We start from the raw sequence: 17,085 nt of genomic DNA, 5'->3' as shown, positions 1-17,085 counted from the left end.
CCGTCCTGCTAGCAGGCTCTCGGGGCCGGGCTGTGGGCACGGGTGAAGCCGCCTGTCCCGGATCTCCCAGGCCGCAGGAAGCGTTCCGCCCGCGGCGCGGGGGCTGTCGGGCCGGGAAGGGGCGGGACGGAAGGGCCGGGCCCCGTGGCGGCGGGCGCGTCCCCCCGTTGCTGCGGTGACGGGCCGGAAGCGGCCGCTGCTCCGCGCGCCATTTTCAAAGGATTTCAGGCGCTGGGACTCCGCGGCGGCCCCGCTTGCCGGCGCCTGCTTTTAGCGGTAAGTGTGGGGTAAAAGTGGCGTAAACCTGTTGGCAAAGCCACCGACCGCCCCTCTGTAGGTACGGATCGAGATTGCTGGAAGGTCTGCAAAGCTTGCAGTTTAGGGAGACGGGTGATGAGCAGGCTCATAATTGAAAGAGTTTTCTTGTTCTGTAGTGGGAACGAGCAGGGTGCGGTGACAGCCTGCCCAGGGAGGACGTGGGGTCTTCCTCTCTGGAGACATTCTGAACCCACCTGGACGCGTTCCTGTCACCTGCTCCGGGTGAGCCTGCCCGGCTGGATGAGGTCCGGAGCTGCCTTCCAACCCTAACTATTCGGGCATTCCATTACACTTTTGAAAAAAAAAAATTCTTCGGAACAAGTGGTGTCTTTCCATTGGCAAAGTGCTGAGACTTCCTAGCAAGCGTGTTGTATGAATGTCTTAGTCAGGAGTGAGTTCCCAGCAAATCCCCTTGGAAGCAGGCTTTCCTAAAGCAATGCTGCCTCTCTGGGTGTATGTAACATGATGCTGCAGCAGCTGCTTGTTAGGGCACAGCCCTGAAACACCGCAGTGGTCAAATAGCAGGTCCACTGAGTGCCTTTGGGACCTGGGCAAACAGTAATGATGTAAAAGGAACAAAAAGGAAAAAACCCTTTAACGTGTAAGTTCTGTTGAATGAAAAATGCATTTTGGTATTTCCCAAAACTGAGACTGAAACTGCATTTCAAGATTGTCTTTGATGTTAATGTTACAGACTCAATTAAAAAAAAATGTTTCATAGCATATGCATTTGTCCATAGTAATTTCTTTGTGTTCAACTGTTAGCAATTTCTTTGTGTTCAACTGTAGTTTTGTTGTCCACATGGCTCAATGACTGCATTATTTCTTCCACGGCCAGGATCCACCTTTGCTCTGCTTTTTTGTTACATTTTCTGATTGATAACACAAATACTGCATCTGCAACAGTTCTGAACGTGAGCTCACCATCAATTCTGCTGCGTTGTTCTCTGAATAGAAGGAGGACTCCAATCTGCTGATCTAATACCTATAAACATTGCTTCTTCCACACAATTTTATGCCAGTTGATTCTCTACTTAGCCCCTGGAGCAGCCGGACATAGGGTTCCACTATTACCCATCTTTCACGTGAATGTTCAATTTTAGACATTGGTCTAAAACAGTAGGGAACAGTTTTAGGGGGAACAGTTTTAGGTGCTACATATATCTATTACATAAACATTTATACGTTCAAAAGACTGCTCACAGCCATCCAGGCATGTCATAAAATGAAGCACGTGAATGTTGTCACTTTCAGCCGTCTCCATGAGCAAAGGGGGAACAAAAAATTAGGCTAATTGGCTCTGAATACTCTTCAGCAAGCAACTGAGATGTAATCATTTAAACATATTAATAAATCCTGTTTAGCAAATGGCTGATTTAAAGTACTAGAGATGTAATTTCCTGTTTAAGAAATGGCTTAATTAAAGTACTGTTCAATTTTCTCTTTTCTATTTTTCATTGAAAATGGAAATTTGATTTTCTTCACAGCAGCACTAAATTGCAAGAAATATTTAGATGATAAATTATGTGAACTATTTATGGAGCTAATGTAGCCTGTCTCATGGGAAATACCAAAGCTGTTAAGAGTGTTTTCCAGTACTCTGCAAATTTACTGACATCTAGTAGGTGTGACATACCTTTCATCAGGACTGGGTTGTGATTCACAAGGCTATTAAGCTTCTTTAAAGAAAAGTATATTCTGGATTGAATTGACTGAGTGCAAATAATGTAGAAAACTTGGGTTTACGAAAAAGCTTTTTGAGAAGGTTGTTTACCAAATGCTTTTAAGAAAGCAGGTGTCTGTCAGAAATGGACAAAAGGAGCTGGTAGTTAAAAGAGAGAGTAGAAAGTACATTATTGCAGTGAATGTGAAAAAGATTGTCTGCTGCTTAAGACTGATCTGAAATAATGGGTTAAACAGCAGGGGACAAAATTTGTTCCTTTTATAGACACGTTCAGTGCAATCTCAAAGATTGCAGAAGAGTTTCACTGGACTGAGTAATAAAGTGGGAATTGAAGAATAGTGTTAATAAAGGCAAAGTGATACAATACATACTGTGGTCTTTAGAATGGCAGTAACTTCTCAGAAAGATGTGTCATTGTGAGTGCATATAATCTATGCTTTAGAGCAAACAAACACCAAGTTCCCTGGTTTCAGCTGGGATAAAGTTAGTTTCCTTCCTAGTAGCTGGTGCAGTGTTGTGTTTTGGATTCAGCATGAGAATAATGTTGATAACACTCTGGTGTTGTGCTTGTTGCTAAGTAGTGCTTGCTCCCAGCAGGGGACTTCTCAGTGCCAGTGAGGAGCTGCATGGAAAACCATGAGGGAATATAGCCAGGACAGATGATCTGAGCTGGCCAAAGGGGTATTCCACTCCTTAAAAATATAAACTAGGGAGTTACCCAGAGCAGGGCTGATTGTGGTTGGGGAAGACACTGGGCATCTGTCAGCAAGTGGTGAGCAATTGCATTGTGCGTCTCTTGGTTTTACCAATCTCTCTTGCTTATTATTACTGTTATTGTTATTGTTATTATTATTACTTGTTTCAAGTATTAAATTGTTCCTATGGCAATCCAGAAGTTTTGCCCATTTTCCCCCTGATTCTCCTCTCCACCCCTGTGGTGGTGGGGAGTAAGCACGTCAGCTGTGTGGTGCTTGGTTGCAAGCTGGGGTTAAGCCATGGCAAACACTGATCAGTAATGTGAAAGAGTGGGCTAAACAGCAGGGGACGGAATTTGCTCATTATGTTGACACGCTAAGTGCAGTCCAAGGGTGTCAGAAGGATTTCACTGGACTGAGTAATGATGCCAGAGTTAAGCAGCAGTGTTAGTAAAGGCAAAGTGATACATGCTGTGGTCTCTAAAGTGATAGCAACCACTCAGTGAGATGTCACAGTGAATGCATCTAATCGATGCTTTAGAGTGATGAAAAAGGCAGATGGTAAGTTAGGAGTCAATATGAATAGTGAAAGCTATAGCCAAGTATCTCTGGCTGCTCAGAGAAAGGTCTATCAGATGCTATTATAATTATTTTGGTCCAACTTGAAGCCCTTCAAGGCCCTGCATTATAGGCTTCTATGAAAAAATGTATGTAGGAGTGAGATTTGACTCATGTTTTTTAGGTTTTTGTACTCTTCCTGTGGCAACTGTCAAGAGCCACAGGGCATTGTGCAGACAGGTCTTGGATTCAACTGAATCAGTGCATTTCATGTATTGATTTTATATTTCCAGAAAAACAAACTTTCCTCATGTAGAAGTTACTAGATCCTTTTTCATGTCATGGTAAGACTACTGATAGACTAAGTTTAGGATATAAGATCTAAATTATGGTAATCTGTAATGGCAGAGGTCTGGAATTACTGACAAATAATTTCTTTCTAGCAAAGGATGTATGACAATTATTATCTTTGAAGACTTTTATGTCTATATTAAGCTCTCTGAAATAACAACCCCAATTCTTGTATTCATTCCAGGATGCCTTTTGGACCTATACTACAGCTATTCATTTCCTGGTCTTATTGTGGATCCAATGTGGCTCTAGGAAATATAAGATAATACCCTTTTTGCATTGATTCCAGTGGTAATAATGAATTAAATTTAAAATTTCAGTTTTTAGGAAGGAGAGTGATTCAACCAGCAATTTGTCTGTTCTTCCCCAATTATTGGATTATGTTTAGGTTACAATATCTTAAATGCCCATTGCAGGGATTTAGTGTGATTATATGTGTACTTCATGGCCACAGTAACTGAAGTGCTAACATATGTCCATTTATTTTTCTTTGCAGTTACTTCCTGAACAAGCTGTGACACGGATTGGTTCATGATACTTCTTCTGTAAAACTTTCTCAATTCAATTAGTAAAAAATCTTTGCTCTTTCTAAAACACAAGCTTTTAAACAAATCTGATTATCTATTTTGAAGTAATTTAATCTTTTTAACTGATACAAGTCTTCTTAAGGAGAAGATGAGCTCAGGAGTTACCAGTTTTCTTCTGTAGTAATATAAAATATATTCCTGAGTCTCAATCTAGAGACTGTAACACTTTTCCTGAATTCAACACAGAATCTTCAACTTTAATGTAGAAGTACCAAGAACTCGTTACTTTACTCTTTGGCTGCCAGAGGAGTATGAAGAGCATTTCCCACACATCAGGACATTGACTTTGTGCCACTGAGTGCACTGGTGGAACCAGAGTGCACCACTGCCTCCTTCAGCTACACCAGCACAGTATGTGAGGGATTGTTGGCAATGCCATTGCTTAGTTAATGTCCCAACAGCCCAAACCTCTTCAAGCAAGCATTTTTGGTAGTACCCAGAGCAGATGCCGTGCTTGTAAGACTGGTGATTCTCATCTACAGAGCAGTGCCCAGCAGCCACAGGTCTGTTGCTAGACTTCTTTGTAGCATTTTAATAAAATGAGATGAAATCTTAACTTTCCAGCATTAGATATGAGAGACATGCACATTTTCCTCATGTTATTAATAGTGATTAATTTTATTTTCAAATATCTTCATGTATTTATTAAATATGGAGGATTGTGATGATAATTTGGGTCATCCCTGAATTCTGTTCCTTTTATATGAGATTTAAACACTACCACCTTGAATTGGTAGTTTGGCTGCTCAGGTCTTTGCAGCCAATAGGTTAATACTGACACTTCTGAAGAAATATGAGGGAAGATGTTGTAGACAAATAACTACTTTTCAAAAATATTTCTAACTATTGAACAGATGTTTTTACAGATTAAGAAACATAAGCTTTAGTACTTGATTTGTCTTCTCATCCTATGTCTAAATTCAGAAGGACATAATGATGTAAAAAGTCTTCTTCCTTCAGATGTACTAGGGAAAATCAAAATTATCATTTGGATTCAGAAACAGTAATGCTGATCCAGACCCCTTTAGATTTGCTTAGTAATAAAAAGATAACTAATCAGTCAATTGAGAAAATCCCAGCTCTCTGATCCTTAAACTGTATTTTCCAGAAAATGATGCAAGTATGACTACAGTACACCATTATTTTTTGTCATTCTTATTTTCTGTCATAGAATGTAGATGTTGAAAGTTAATCTGTCTAACATTTTACATATTTTATGCAATTTTAGAAATGGTTGGCATAACATATATTAAGTACTGGCTTGTAAACTTTGAAAGTAAGATTTATATATGAAAGAAAAAAGTATGAGTTTTTCAGAGTAATCTGTCAATTTGTATTGTGTAAGATACAGGGATGACCATGACTCAAAAAAATCAGAATATAATGAGAAAACTAACTGCCAAGGCAAATACTTATTTTTAAAGGAATATCTAAATACGTTTATTTTTAGTTGCAGTTATCTTATTTTAATTTACTTAAAATTTAAGGACATGCTTCTGCACTGTATTTTCTACAGAATAAAAAAGTTTTTTCCATTATTTTATCCTGTATTTTTCCTTCTCTAAAGGACAGATGCTGTAACCAGCAATCTTTTGCAGGTGTCCTGTTTTTGTTGGCTGTGACCTGAGCAGCTTTGGAGGTGCGTTTACAATGAGTGCAAATGCAGAGAGAAGGTTTGTTAATCTCAGGAAACGTCTGAATCAGCTGGGCTATCGGCACCCCCTGGGAGTGGACAGCTTACCTTTGGTGGAAAAGCTTTTCAGGTATTCAGAGGGGATTCATTTAAAAAACAGTAATCATACAGTAGGTATTGTTTGATTTTTGACTGGTTAAAAAGAAGGTTTAATATGATGATTATTTTCTAGCAGTGTTATTTTAGAGCTAACATTAAGTTCCAGTGTCTGATGTAGTCAAATGAGTTTGCTTAAATTATGGGAACATCTTAAGATTTAATTTAATTCAGTAGAATTGCTTCTAAGGATCTATGGCATAGGAAAATTCAACTTCTCTAACATCATAAGAGAGACAAGAATAGTTGCTATTGGTATTTGCTTAAAAGGACACATTTTCATAATGGTTGTATGAAAAATAATCCCTATTGCCTGTCCTGTGACTTAAAATAAACCGTTCACATCTCCATTTTTTATGACCTTATTTAGAGAATTTTAAATTTGTTATCTCTGCCCTTTTTACAAGATATAACGGGAAAAAAGGCAAAAATTTTCAGATTTCCTTCTCATTAGATCTGCTAATTTTTGGCTTTGACATTATTAAGAACACAGTAATTTCCATAGTAGTCCAGTTACATTTGACCAAGCACAGAAATGTAGCTATTCTGGTTCTGTTGCTCCCTAGTATGTAATACAGATGGAAGAACACAGGTAGGCAAATAAGGAGTCATCTGTCTTCAACACTGAGTCTCATTCATGTGTCCACCAGGTACATTTATTCTCTCCATCACTAGCTTTGATACTTATCAGATGTAAACTCCTGATATGATTTGTAACTATTTTGTTTTCATTTTTATTTTGCCCTGTTCTTTCCTATTTACTGTTTTTTTAAAACAGATGGTTCCTATCTTTCATGACATGAGTTTTTGTTGCTTTTGTTTGAACTCATGTGTTCCCCTCTTGGGGAAAGGGTTTTGTTTCTCAGGTCATAATAAATATCTGCATCTGCAGTGTGAAGGCTGATAACGTTGCTAACACATCTGGTGCTCCTCTATCCTAGTGACTTAGTTCATACAACTGAGAGCTTGCGCAAGGCAAAGTTTTCTTCTGGGAAAACGGAGAAAGAGTGCAGCAATTATGATACTGTTTTGGAACCTTATAAAACAGAGAATGCTAGACTTACCAGGGAAAATAATGATCTACACTTAGAAATATTAAAGCTGAAAGAGAAGTCTGATCGCCATGTTAAAGGTAATATACAAATTAAGATTTTATTACTTTAATCCTTCCATGCCAAAATAAAATTGTGGCTAAGTCCTTCATCTGCAGATTCTTCTGTCTATGCTTTTAAGTGAGTATGAGTGGGCATGGAGTTTGGTGCCTTTAATGAATTAAGGTTCATGCTCAGATATTTCTTTTGCAGTCAAAAAGCTTTGGAAGTTCTGCAGATTTTTTTTTCCATAAAATATGAGACTGTTAGAAGTCTAATGTATACTTTTGTACCTTGAAATGGTGTTTTTTAATTGAAAATTAAATACTGCTGTTAAATGGGCCTTTGTTCCACAGTTTATTTGTTTATTTCCACAGGGTGTTTATTTGTAAAACATGTATAAAAATATATTTTTGTGTGTGTTTGTAAAAGTATGCACGTATGTATGTGTATTTGATAATTTTGTGCTATGGAAAAAGAATATTGGATTTTCTTTATGCTTATTTTGGTGCTGCTAGGAAAAATAATAGTGAATAAGAGAAATAATACTGCTTTTCTCTACCTTGAAGATTTGAAAGCTTGCTTAAGGAAGGTTGAACACGAAACAACTGACTTGAAATTTTTGAATAACCAGTATATGCATAAAATTAAAGTGCTGGAAAAAGAGACCAAAGCCAAGACTGAAAAAATTCAGCAGCTTCAGGAGAAGAATCTGCAAGCAGTGGTGCAAACACCTGGTGCGTGTGAATAATCACAGATATTTCAACTTTTTTCTAGGCTTTTTTGGATCTTCAGAACATAATATCTTTTCCTCTCATAAGAGAAGTTACTGTAGTGAAATATCCAGTAGGATAACATCACCCTTTGAAACTTTGGGCTCTGAATTCTGTCATTTCTCTGTCTGAAATTTCATTAGGTCATCACTTGTGTAAGGGAGAAATTTGAATGCAAACTTAGATTCAACTGGAGACTTCTAAGTTAAATGTGACTAGATAGTACTGTTAATCAACAGCTATTTCTTTTATTGCTGCACCTAATTAAGAGGCATTTTGTTTGCCACTTGCATATTTTTGACAGGTAATTGATGTGTAAGTGACAAATTCAGATTTTTGGAACCAAGATCTAAACATAGCAAGATGTGAAATATGTCTACAAGTATTCCAATCTTCTATAAACTTACAATATTTAAAGGGTTTTTTGATAACTTAAAATATTCTAGATGTTAGTTTCAGGTTAATGCCTTTCTCCAGGATTTCCTTTTTCTTAATTTTTTGAAGCTAAGGAATATAGATTATTTTGTGAAATTTTGAGATTGTTTTTTTCTTTCCAAGTCATTGAATTATATATGGATTTTTGGCATTTGAGGAAAATCAATAGCTATTTTTCCTAGATTGCTAGGAAAAATTAAATTTCGTCTTTATTTTTGCATATCTTTTTGCGCTTCATGTCCTTTGCTTCAAAGATGACATGTTGGGCTTTTGTCTATTCTTCTGCATACTTGCCCCTTGGTCACCAGTCTTCTAGGATTTTTCTATACTACGTCATCCAATATTGCATGTTCTTATTTAAGCATATGATGAAGAGAAAATGTTCTATCTAGAAATAATACTGTGTTTTGCTTTTTTCTAAATATGTTATCATTCAAGCTAATAGCCTACACTGCTTGATAAGCAGTAGGATATGATATTCACTGAAATGAACACAGAGTAGAATGAATAAAAATATTGCTAAACAATTCAAAGGTTGGTTTGGTCATAAAATAGTTCTTAAATGTGGAAACCAAATGCCTTTTGTGATGTTTTGATTTAGCTGTTTTAGTAAGCTGAATCACTAACAGCTTCAACAAGTCTGAACTATAGAGTATTTGGGATCTTAAACACTGGGGAAAATTATTTATAAAAGCTTTGTGTGTTTCCTTATTATAATAGTGAACTTCAGCAAAACTGTTACTGACTTGCAAGAGTGGTGTTGTCTAGAATATGTGAATTTTATCAGCTTATTGCAGAAGGATTAAAATGGTGAAACATGCTAATTCAGAAGCAGCGGAATAAATACGAAAATTAATTTTGTATTAAAGAATACTATTTTAAATACTATTTGTATTAAAGAATACTATATTTAAAAAAAATTGTATTAAAGAAGGCAACTTTAACTTGGTTTAACTCCAAGTAAAGTGTCTCCGGTTTGGGCTTTCAGGTGGCAGGAGGAAGAGCATTCCCTTCAGGCGGCAGCGCATGCAGATAGACCAGCTTGTGCCCCCATCAGGTGTCAGTGCCTACCCAGTGCCTCAGCCAGAGGACCCTTACGTTGCAGACCTGCTCCAGGTGGCTGATAATCGGTGAGCCAGAGAGCTTTTTAGCTTTGAAGTGTAGGAGTGTCTTTGAGTCTCACTGTCCTACTCCTTTCCATTGATTAGTTAAATTAATCTTCCCCCACTTGAGTCTGTCACTGGTGGCAGGAGTTGGTAGACGGTGTCCCTGTCTTTATCTTGGCCTGTGAGCTTTTTCTTCTTTTCTCCCCCATCCTGTTGAGGAAAGGAAGTAAGAGAGCATCTGTGTGAGGGACTGGCAGCCAGATACAGTCAACCTGCTACAATATCTCAAACTTCTGCATTAATAGTTTGCATGAGTAAAACTATTTCTCTGTGAAATATTTGGGTTCAGGAGCAATGAGAAAATGCTAGTATTGAATTGTGTACATACAGTTCTTTCATGAAATCACATAAAAAGTATAGTACTACATTTCAGAATTCAAGAACTGCAGTCAGAAGTAACAGAGCTACAGGAAAAACTGGAGACATCTGAAAGTGGAATGAAAAATTATAGCAAGCAGGTATGTTTATATCATCAGTAGTAGTGGCATTGTTGTTTTATTATTAATGTTAATATTCTTGTTATTATTTGGGTGTCATACCCATGGCAATGGCCTTGGTGTCTTAAAAACCGTCTTGGGAATGCATTGTAGGGCTTCTGAAATATATAAGTAGAATTTGTTTGCATTTTTTACTGCGTAAGTGTTAACTTGTCCAAAATAGCAATTTGATCTGCATATATCTTAGGATAATTTTTTCACTGCTTGGGCTGGTTATATTTTTTAAATTTTTATGAAAAATTTTTACAATGTTTTAATGAGAGTGGATTGATAACATATGTACAGTCTTTAAGTAATGGAGTTACATCAAATGTTCATATGTTACATCTTTCAAAATCTAGGGATTGGTGGACACTGTTGTCTTTCTGTTTTATTCACATCTTGGTTTTCCTCTTTCAATGTTTCCTTTTTTCCAGTGACTGAATTAGTCAGTCACTTTAAATCAAAATTGTTTGGTTTTCTTCAAGAATGTAATCTAGTAGGAACTGTTTCAGTTTTTCCTTACAAATTGTGTTTGATTAATTTGTTTCTCTTTCAATGATACAACTTTTTTTTCAGAAGAACCAAAAATTTGAAAAACAACAAAAAATACAAGATAGAAATTGTATTTTTAGTTGTGTACCTCTTTACTGAATGTTATGTGTGTGTTTATTTAAATGAGGGGTTTATTAATGGTGTATAAGGATACTGGAGCTTTTTTTTTTGTCCCTCAAAGGTTGAGATAAGAGACAAAGAAATCGAGCGCTTGATGCTGGCATTGGATGGAGGGCGTTCTCATGAGGTTCTCTCTCTGGAATCAAGAACTAAAAGTAATGAGAAGCTTATTTCCCACTTGAATATACAGGTAATTCACTTATTACAGTTGTTTAGTTAAACCTAAAAATGTAGCCATCTAAAAAAACCCACAAAACTTCTAGCTCTTCAAAAAACCACTACAGATATAAAATCAATCAATGGAACTTGCCTTTCTGTTTTTCATGGCAGTGTTTCTTGACTAAAGAAATTTCATTTCCTCTTTTAAAAGTCTGTCAGAAAGGTTTTGTTAAAGAATTCAGTGAACTCACATCTGTACATAGTATATTAATCTGAAAGTATTCAGCAAATTTTTGTATGACACACTGTTTTCAACAAATTTGAAAATCCTTTTATTTAGTTAGAAAGTTATTGCATACATGCTATTTATGCTTTAGAAAATAACAGTGGTATATGTAATTATGGTAAGGGGTAGCACTGTAGATGTTTTCATGAGAGAGTGCTCATGGATTTCAAATGGTCCCCACTTTCACTCCAACACAAATTTGTGAGGAAGGGATAAGCTGGTGTTTGTGTTTACTGTGTGTATTAGCATGCATTCAGTAGTGGTCTCTGAATGAGAATTTAAAGATGGGCTGGAGTACAAATCACATTAAGCCCATCTCTGGATCTGTACCATCAATTCTCAGGTTTTTCTCACATGAGTGAGGTGTTTTGTGTACTGATTGTGCATGATGTACAGTGGCACATTGAAGAGTTTATTAGCTTAGGTTCAGTGCTGCAAAAATATGGAATGAGCTATGACTTGGAAGCAGGACAGCTGTGCTCAGTGGTCCTGAATTACTAAATCATGATGAATACAAATTGGTTGTACAGGGAGTGAGCCCAGAGCTGCATGAAGCTGGTTTTGCATCATCAAGACTATTTCTCAGGCTTGGTCCCAATATACCACTTTTATTTGACAAGAAATGTATGGTTGTCTTTAGATAGCAGTATTCGTGACTGTGAGAGAGCTCATGACATTGTGTTTCTTTTTCAGGTTGATAAGCATTAAGTTCTAAAATAGAAAATCTTGCCATTTTTAACAGGATACCACTTTTTTACTTTGGATATAGAGATACTGTATTTCAGAAGATTGGGAGGAACTTTTGCTACCTAACTTAAGAATGCATATTAATATTTTAATGAAAAATGTCTTTCAGGTTGATTACCTTCAGAAAAAAAACAAAGAACTTGAAAATCACATTCAAGATCTCTTGGACACTAAACAAAATGTGACTAGTGAGGTAGTGGATTTAAGCAATAAAAATCAAGAACTGTGTCAGGAATTGAATGAAATAGATCACTTGGCACAGCAGTTGGAAAGACACAAAGAAATAGTGCTTGAGACTGCAGATAAGGAAATAGGAGAAGCAAAGGTAATCACTAATGTGTCACAGGGTGAAGGATCTGCTCCATTTTACTTGGTTTTATATTTTCTAATTGCAATGAAAGGCTTTTTGACTTGTGAAAGGAAGATTAAAATTATTTTTTTCCAGTGTTCTTAATATTTCATGGAATTTCTCACTTAAAGTGGATTAATCACAACTGTTTTGTCTCTTTAGTGTATTAATTTGAAATTATTTTAGTGAAGGGACAATCTGTCTTTTTTATTAGTTTAGTGTGAAATAAAATGCTGACATACTTAAAGCTATTGCTAGGTAATGCATATTTGCAACAGCAGTACATATATTTGGAGGGGTTTTCCCTATGAGCAGTAATGCAGTGATTTAATTAATTTAATCATTGTGCTCCAAAACAATGTGGGTGTTTATACCACAATTTTTTTGTGCTTTCACTTCATAGGAGCTTTACCACTTTATTAAAGGAACTAATGATACTTCATTTCTTACCAAAATAGTCTGCTTCCTTATTTTTTTTGTAACAAAGGGATTTTTGTCATTTTGAATCATTTTGAATAACTCTTAACATATAGGTTAATTTTGGTTGATAGAAAGAAATTGAAAGAAAAGTCAGTGAAATACAGGATCTACAAGAAACAATAACAAGGCTTAAATCAGTAAGTAAAAATATTTTCAGTTCTTGTTTGTACCCTTTTTATCATGCTGTCATCCACATAATTGTTTCGTTTATTATAAAAGAAATCAATTTAACAATTAGCAAGAAAACTTCTTTAGTACCCTGAACCTTTGATGTAAAAATTACTAATGAATAAATGAAAGAGCTAGAGAAGCTACATCATAATGTTGCAAAAATAAACTGAAAGAAATCTCTGTCGATAGTGATGTTGACTATGTCCTTATTGTACATTTCCTTATTTTTGCTGTCTGAAGTCATAATTTCCTGGTGACATAATCATTTTTACCACGAATGAGTTATAACATCCTTGAGGATTTTCATTGTTTTGAAAATGCTTTGTTTCTTAATTGGGGTGTGAAAAATTATCCAATACTTGGCTCACTCAGAAACAAAGCATAGGGCCCAGATGGAAAAATCACTATTATCAATTCTTTGATGGCCAAAGTTTTCTAACATAGATGGCAACTTGTATATTAGCTGAGTACAGTGTTTTGTTTTAGTCTATCTAGGGAACTTGCAAATACAAAAATACTTAATTTTCAGGACACCAGATTATAGGAAAGGTGTGCCAAGCATTTGATTGGCTTCAGAGTTGCATTGACTGAGATGCTGTATTGTAATTCACTTTAGCACCAACACTGTTACCAAATGCACTTGAAATTATTTCTTGCTTTAGTCATTAAATTTTTTTCCATGTTTGTATCCCACTATCCTATTGATTGGTTTGGTTTTCTTGTTACTGCTTGCAAACCATATGAAAAGTAATGCTTACTTAGACTTAAGGAAATAAATACAATGATGGTCTGCAACAAATATTAGAGCATAAAGCATCCAGGTCAACCAGAAGTAAACAGTGTTGTATATTAAAATTTTATCAAAATGTTATTTTTTTCCCTCAAATGTCTCTTGGCACTTCTAATTTTTATAATAACACTTGTTACTTCAGGAGTTGTGTTCATGTCATAAGGAGAATGACAGGCTGAATGAAGAACTCTTTGGGAAAAAAGATGAAAAAGGGCGTCTTGAGCTGTTGTTAAACCAGCTTCAACAAGAGAAGGAAAGACTGACAGAAAAAACAGAGAATTTAGAAAGAAAAGGTAAGTCATCAAACGTAGATTCTTGGAAACTACCTTTCTGTGATTTTTGAAATAGAATACCTGCCTAGTTAACATACAGTTAATAGTACTAAAAGACCTTTAAGAGATATATACATTAAAAGAAGACCATAGGTTTCCAGTCTTACTTGAAGTGAAAACTCTTAGAAAGATGTTTTCATTCTGTATGTGAGAACTGAAAGTTGAGCTTTTAAGTGTGATCCCACAGGACATCCTTATCCTAATTCTGTGGCAGTTTCATACAATTACCTTGTAATTTCCAAAACTCTTCAGACTGCATTTCTTGATCCATCTAGGTTTTGAAAACCTCCAGGGATGAAGATTCCACACTATCTCTAATGTTCTTCAGTTGTCAGAGTAAAATATTTGTCCCTGTATTACAATTGTTTGTAATTGCTTGTAGCAATTAATTGCCACTGTTCCTTATTTACCTACTATGTACCTGTGAAGAAACTGGCTCCACATTATCTGTAAGTCCCTCGTGGCACTGTCAGTCTGCCCTTGGCTCTCCAGCACTTCTCCAGGCTGAATAACCCCAGATCCCTCAGCTATTCCCAATAGAGCAAGCATTCTGCTGCCTGACCAGCTTGCAGGGCTTGCCTTGGATTTAATTTATCTACGTCTTCCTTGTTGTAGAAGGGGCAAACCTTAAATAGTATTTTAAGTGCAGTCTCATGGGTACTAAATAAAGGGGAATAATCACATCCCTCTGTTGATAGAGCTCAGGGTGCTGTGAGGCCTCTGATAGTTTTATGCTACTCACTTGTGTTTAGCCTTCTTTAGCCTTTAGAACTTTTACATCCTGTTCAGCAGGATTGCTGCCCATATGGTTGGTGCTGGTTAATCCATCTTAAATGCCAGTGTCTTTGAGGAAATTCATGACTTCCCTACTGAGTTGCTTTTCTTTCTTCTTTATTATTTTTTCCCTCCAGAACGAGAACTTGTCCTAGAAATTGAAAGAATGAGATTGGACTTTGGTATTGCCCTAGGAGACAAATCTCCATCTCGTCTGGATGCATTTGTAAAGACCTTAGAAGATGACAGAGACTACTATAAGCGAGAATTAGACTATCTTCAGAAAATAGTTAAACTGAGGCCTAGCCCAAGCCGCAGGACTGCAGAGAAGGTAAAGTTCTTGCTGTCAAGATAAGTGAAAAAAATACTGTAGAAACAATTAAGAAGCCATCAAATATATTTTCAAATTCAGTGGCATTAAATGACTGCAGTAGTTTTCTAAATTACATTCTTGATGCAAAAAATAAACTGAGAGAAACTCCAAAGAATTTGCCTTTTTCTTTCCTTGTCACATTGACAAGGAAAGAAAATTACATTTCTGTCATTTTACAGTAACACTGATTACTTATTGACCAGTTTATTGAAATAAATAGAGCTAGATAATAATCAGAAAAAGGCTGAAATCTTATGGCTAGCTCCTTTGCTTTTTCTTTTTAACAGCTGTTTCTTGATCTTTAGATTACACCACCAGTGCCAGGCTTTTTCTTGTGATTAAAATTATTTTGAATATATTTTTTATGTATTGCTAATAGGAAGAGTTCTTTTCTGATATTAATTTTTCAGACGTTTTAATTAGCAGATTTTAACATAAACTTACTGGTTACTTTTCAGACCGAAGAGCTTAAATCAATCACCAGAGAAAGAGATGAGCTGCGGTCTGTGTTAGACAGATTTGAAAAACACATGATAGAAATTCAGTCCAATGTCAAATTATTGACTTCAGAGAGAGACAGATTAAAAGTTCTTTATGAGCAGGTAAGAAGAAATTGTTTATAGTTAACATTGAAGTAACCAATTAACACTTCTTGTACTGTTGGTTATTTAAAATGAAAAACCTAGTAGAACACAACCAAGGCTAATAAAATACATACCTATTTTTATTACTTGTTAATAAATTATGTATTCTGGTTAGTTTATTAACTCGAAAGCTATTAAAAGTTATTGTACTCTTATGTTTAAATTATAAACATAAGGTAAAATCAGTAGAATGCATGAGAAGGTTGTGGAAAGATTCAGCAAGTGAGCAAGAAAGGAGTAGTTAACTGATAAGAGAACAGTGATGTTAGGCTATACTTGAGGCAGTAAAAGAAAATAAGGATGATTATTTTGACAGTGTAAGTTGTTGTGCCACTGAGTGATTTAGGGAATAAATTTTAGTTACCTAGCGAAAAATAAGACTATTCTGTAATAACGGCATTTTGTTAATGTGTACACTATATTGCAGTCCATGTATGCTAACAAACTGTAATCTTTTAAAGTCTCAGAGTGAATTGAACAGAATGAGAAGAGAAGCAAAACACAGTTTTGTTTCTCAAAGTCATATAGAAGAAGAAAGAGACATTGCACTGACTGACTCTAGAATGTTAAGGGCAGAGAAGGAAAGTCTTGGAGAAAGATTAAAGGTGAGTTTTTATAGCTTCATTGCTTACGCTGAGGTGACATATAGGGAAGGTTATACAGTAATGCTGTGTTTGTGTTTGCCTGTCTGCCTGTTCCCCTTTTCAATAACTTTGGATTTCAAACTCACTCGAGAGCTCAATGAATTTATATTATCATAAAATATCTATTGTTGTTATTGTTACTGTTGTTACAAATTACCAAGTTTTCCTGTAAACACAGTCCCAGGCAGGGGTAGAGGAACATGCTTTAAAGTATTTGAGGGCAAACATGTCATCACCTTGTGTGGGAGACCTAGATATGGAGGCCCAACCACGGAATACTTCTTATATATGCACCACTTTGAAGATGTTTGGGTGTCATTGTGGTGGAAGAAATCATGCACTTCACTCCCAAGAGAGAAGCAACAATGTATTTTATTTATTTTATTCACTTAAGGCAGTGAGTTTCAAAAATTCAATGGTAGATGCAATGGTGGTTTAACAAGATTTGATTATAAGGTACATTTGAGTATTTGTGCACAGAGGCCAAGGTCAGACAAAACTGTGAGGGAGACCTTCCCATTGAGTCATGAGGTTCAGAAGGGTCTTCTTGCCTTCCAGAATCCTCAGAGGAATGTGGCTGGATCCATACTTGGTGATTTCTGTCTCAAGGATTATAACAATCAATCCTTTATATCACTAGGCTAACATTTCAACATTTCAGCGCTCTCGTTCCCAACTCATTAGCTGAGTATGAGATGCAATAAGGATTCTCTCTGCCTTAACAAGTATCCTTCAGAA

At 36.2% G+C, this 17,085-nt stretch overlaps 1 protein-coding gene across 4 annotated transcripts in view; it reads left to right on the top strand.

The window, feature by feature from the left end:
* The first annotated feature begins 116 nt into the window (after nucleotides 1–116).
* Nucleotides 117–17,085, top strand: part of CEP135 (centrosomal protein 135) — a 35,032-nt gene continuing 18,063 nt past the window's right edge. For 2 of the 4 annotated variants that reach the window (XM_014264900.3, XM_026791552.2), the window contains exons 1-14: nucleotides 117–276; nucleotides 4,103–4,696; nucleotides 5,792–5,956; nucleotides 6,924–7,114; nucleotides 7,643–7,810; nucleotides 9,270–9,411; nucleotides 9,821–9,905; nucleotides 10,660–10,788; nucleotides 11,900–12,115; nucleotides 12,691–12,756; nucleotides 13,723–13,873; nucleotides 14,824–15,017; nucleotides 15,518–15,661; nucleotides 16,165–16,308. In XM_014264900.3, the coding sequence (XP_014120375.2) occupies nucleotides 5,844–5,956; nucleotides 6,924–7,114; nucleotides 7,643–7,810; nucleotides 9,270–9,411; nucleotides 9,821–9,905; nucleotides 10,660–10,788; nucleotides 11,900–12,115; nucleotides 12,691–12,756; nucleotides 13,723–13,873; nucleotides 14,824–15,017; nucleotides 15,518–15,661; nucleotides 16,165–16,308 (1,743 nt within the window). In that variant the 5' untranslated portion in view covers nucleotides 117–276; nucleotides 4,103–4,696; nucleotides 5,792–5,843. Of the gene's footprint in view, nucleotides 277–2,527; nucleotides 2,775–4,102; nucleotides 4,697–5,791; nucleotides 5,957–6,923; nucleotides 7,115–7,642; nucleotides 7,811–9,269; nucleotides 9,412–9,820; nucleotides 9,906–10,659; nucleotides 10,789–11,899; nucleotides 12,116–12,690; nucleotides 12,757–13,722; nucleotides 13,874–14,823; nucleotides 15,018–15,517; nucleotides 15,662–16,164; nucleotides 16,309–17,085 lie in introns of those variants that run through there. The other 2 variants (XM_074541485.1, XM_026791551.2) reach the window with 2 other exon arrangements.

This window comes from Zonotrichia albicollis, chromosome 5 (genome assembly GCF_047830755.1).
Source record: "Zonotrichia albicollis isolate bZonAlb1 chromosome 5, bZonAlb1.hap1, whole genome shotgun sequence".
Classification (NCBI taxonomy): domain Eukaryota; kingdom Metazoa; phylum Chordata; class Aves; order Passeriformes; family Passerellidae; genus Zonotrichia; species Zonotrichia albicollis.
The sequence above is the reverse complement of the archived record's forward strand: the minus strand, read 5'-3'. Positions and strand labels throughout refer to the sequence as shown.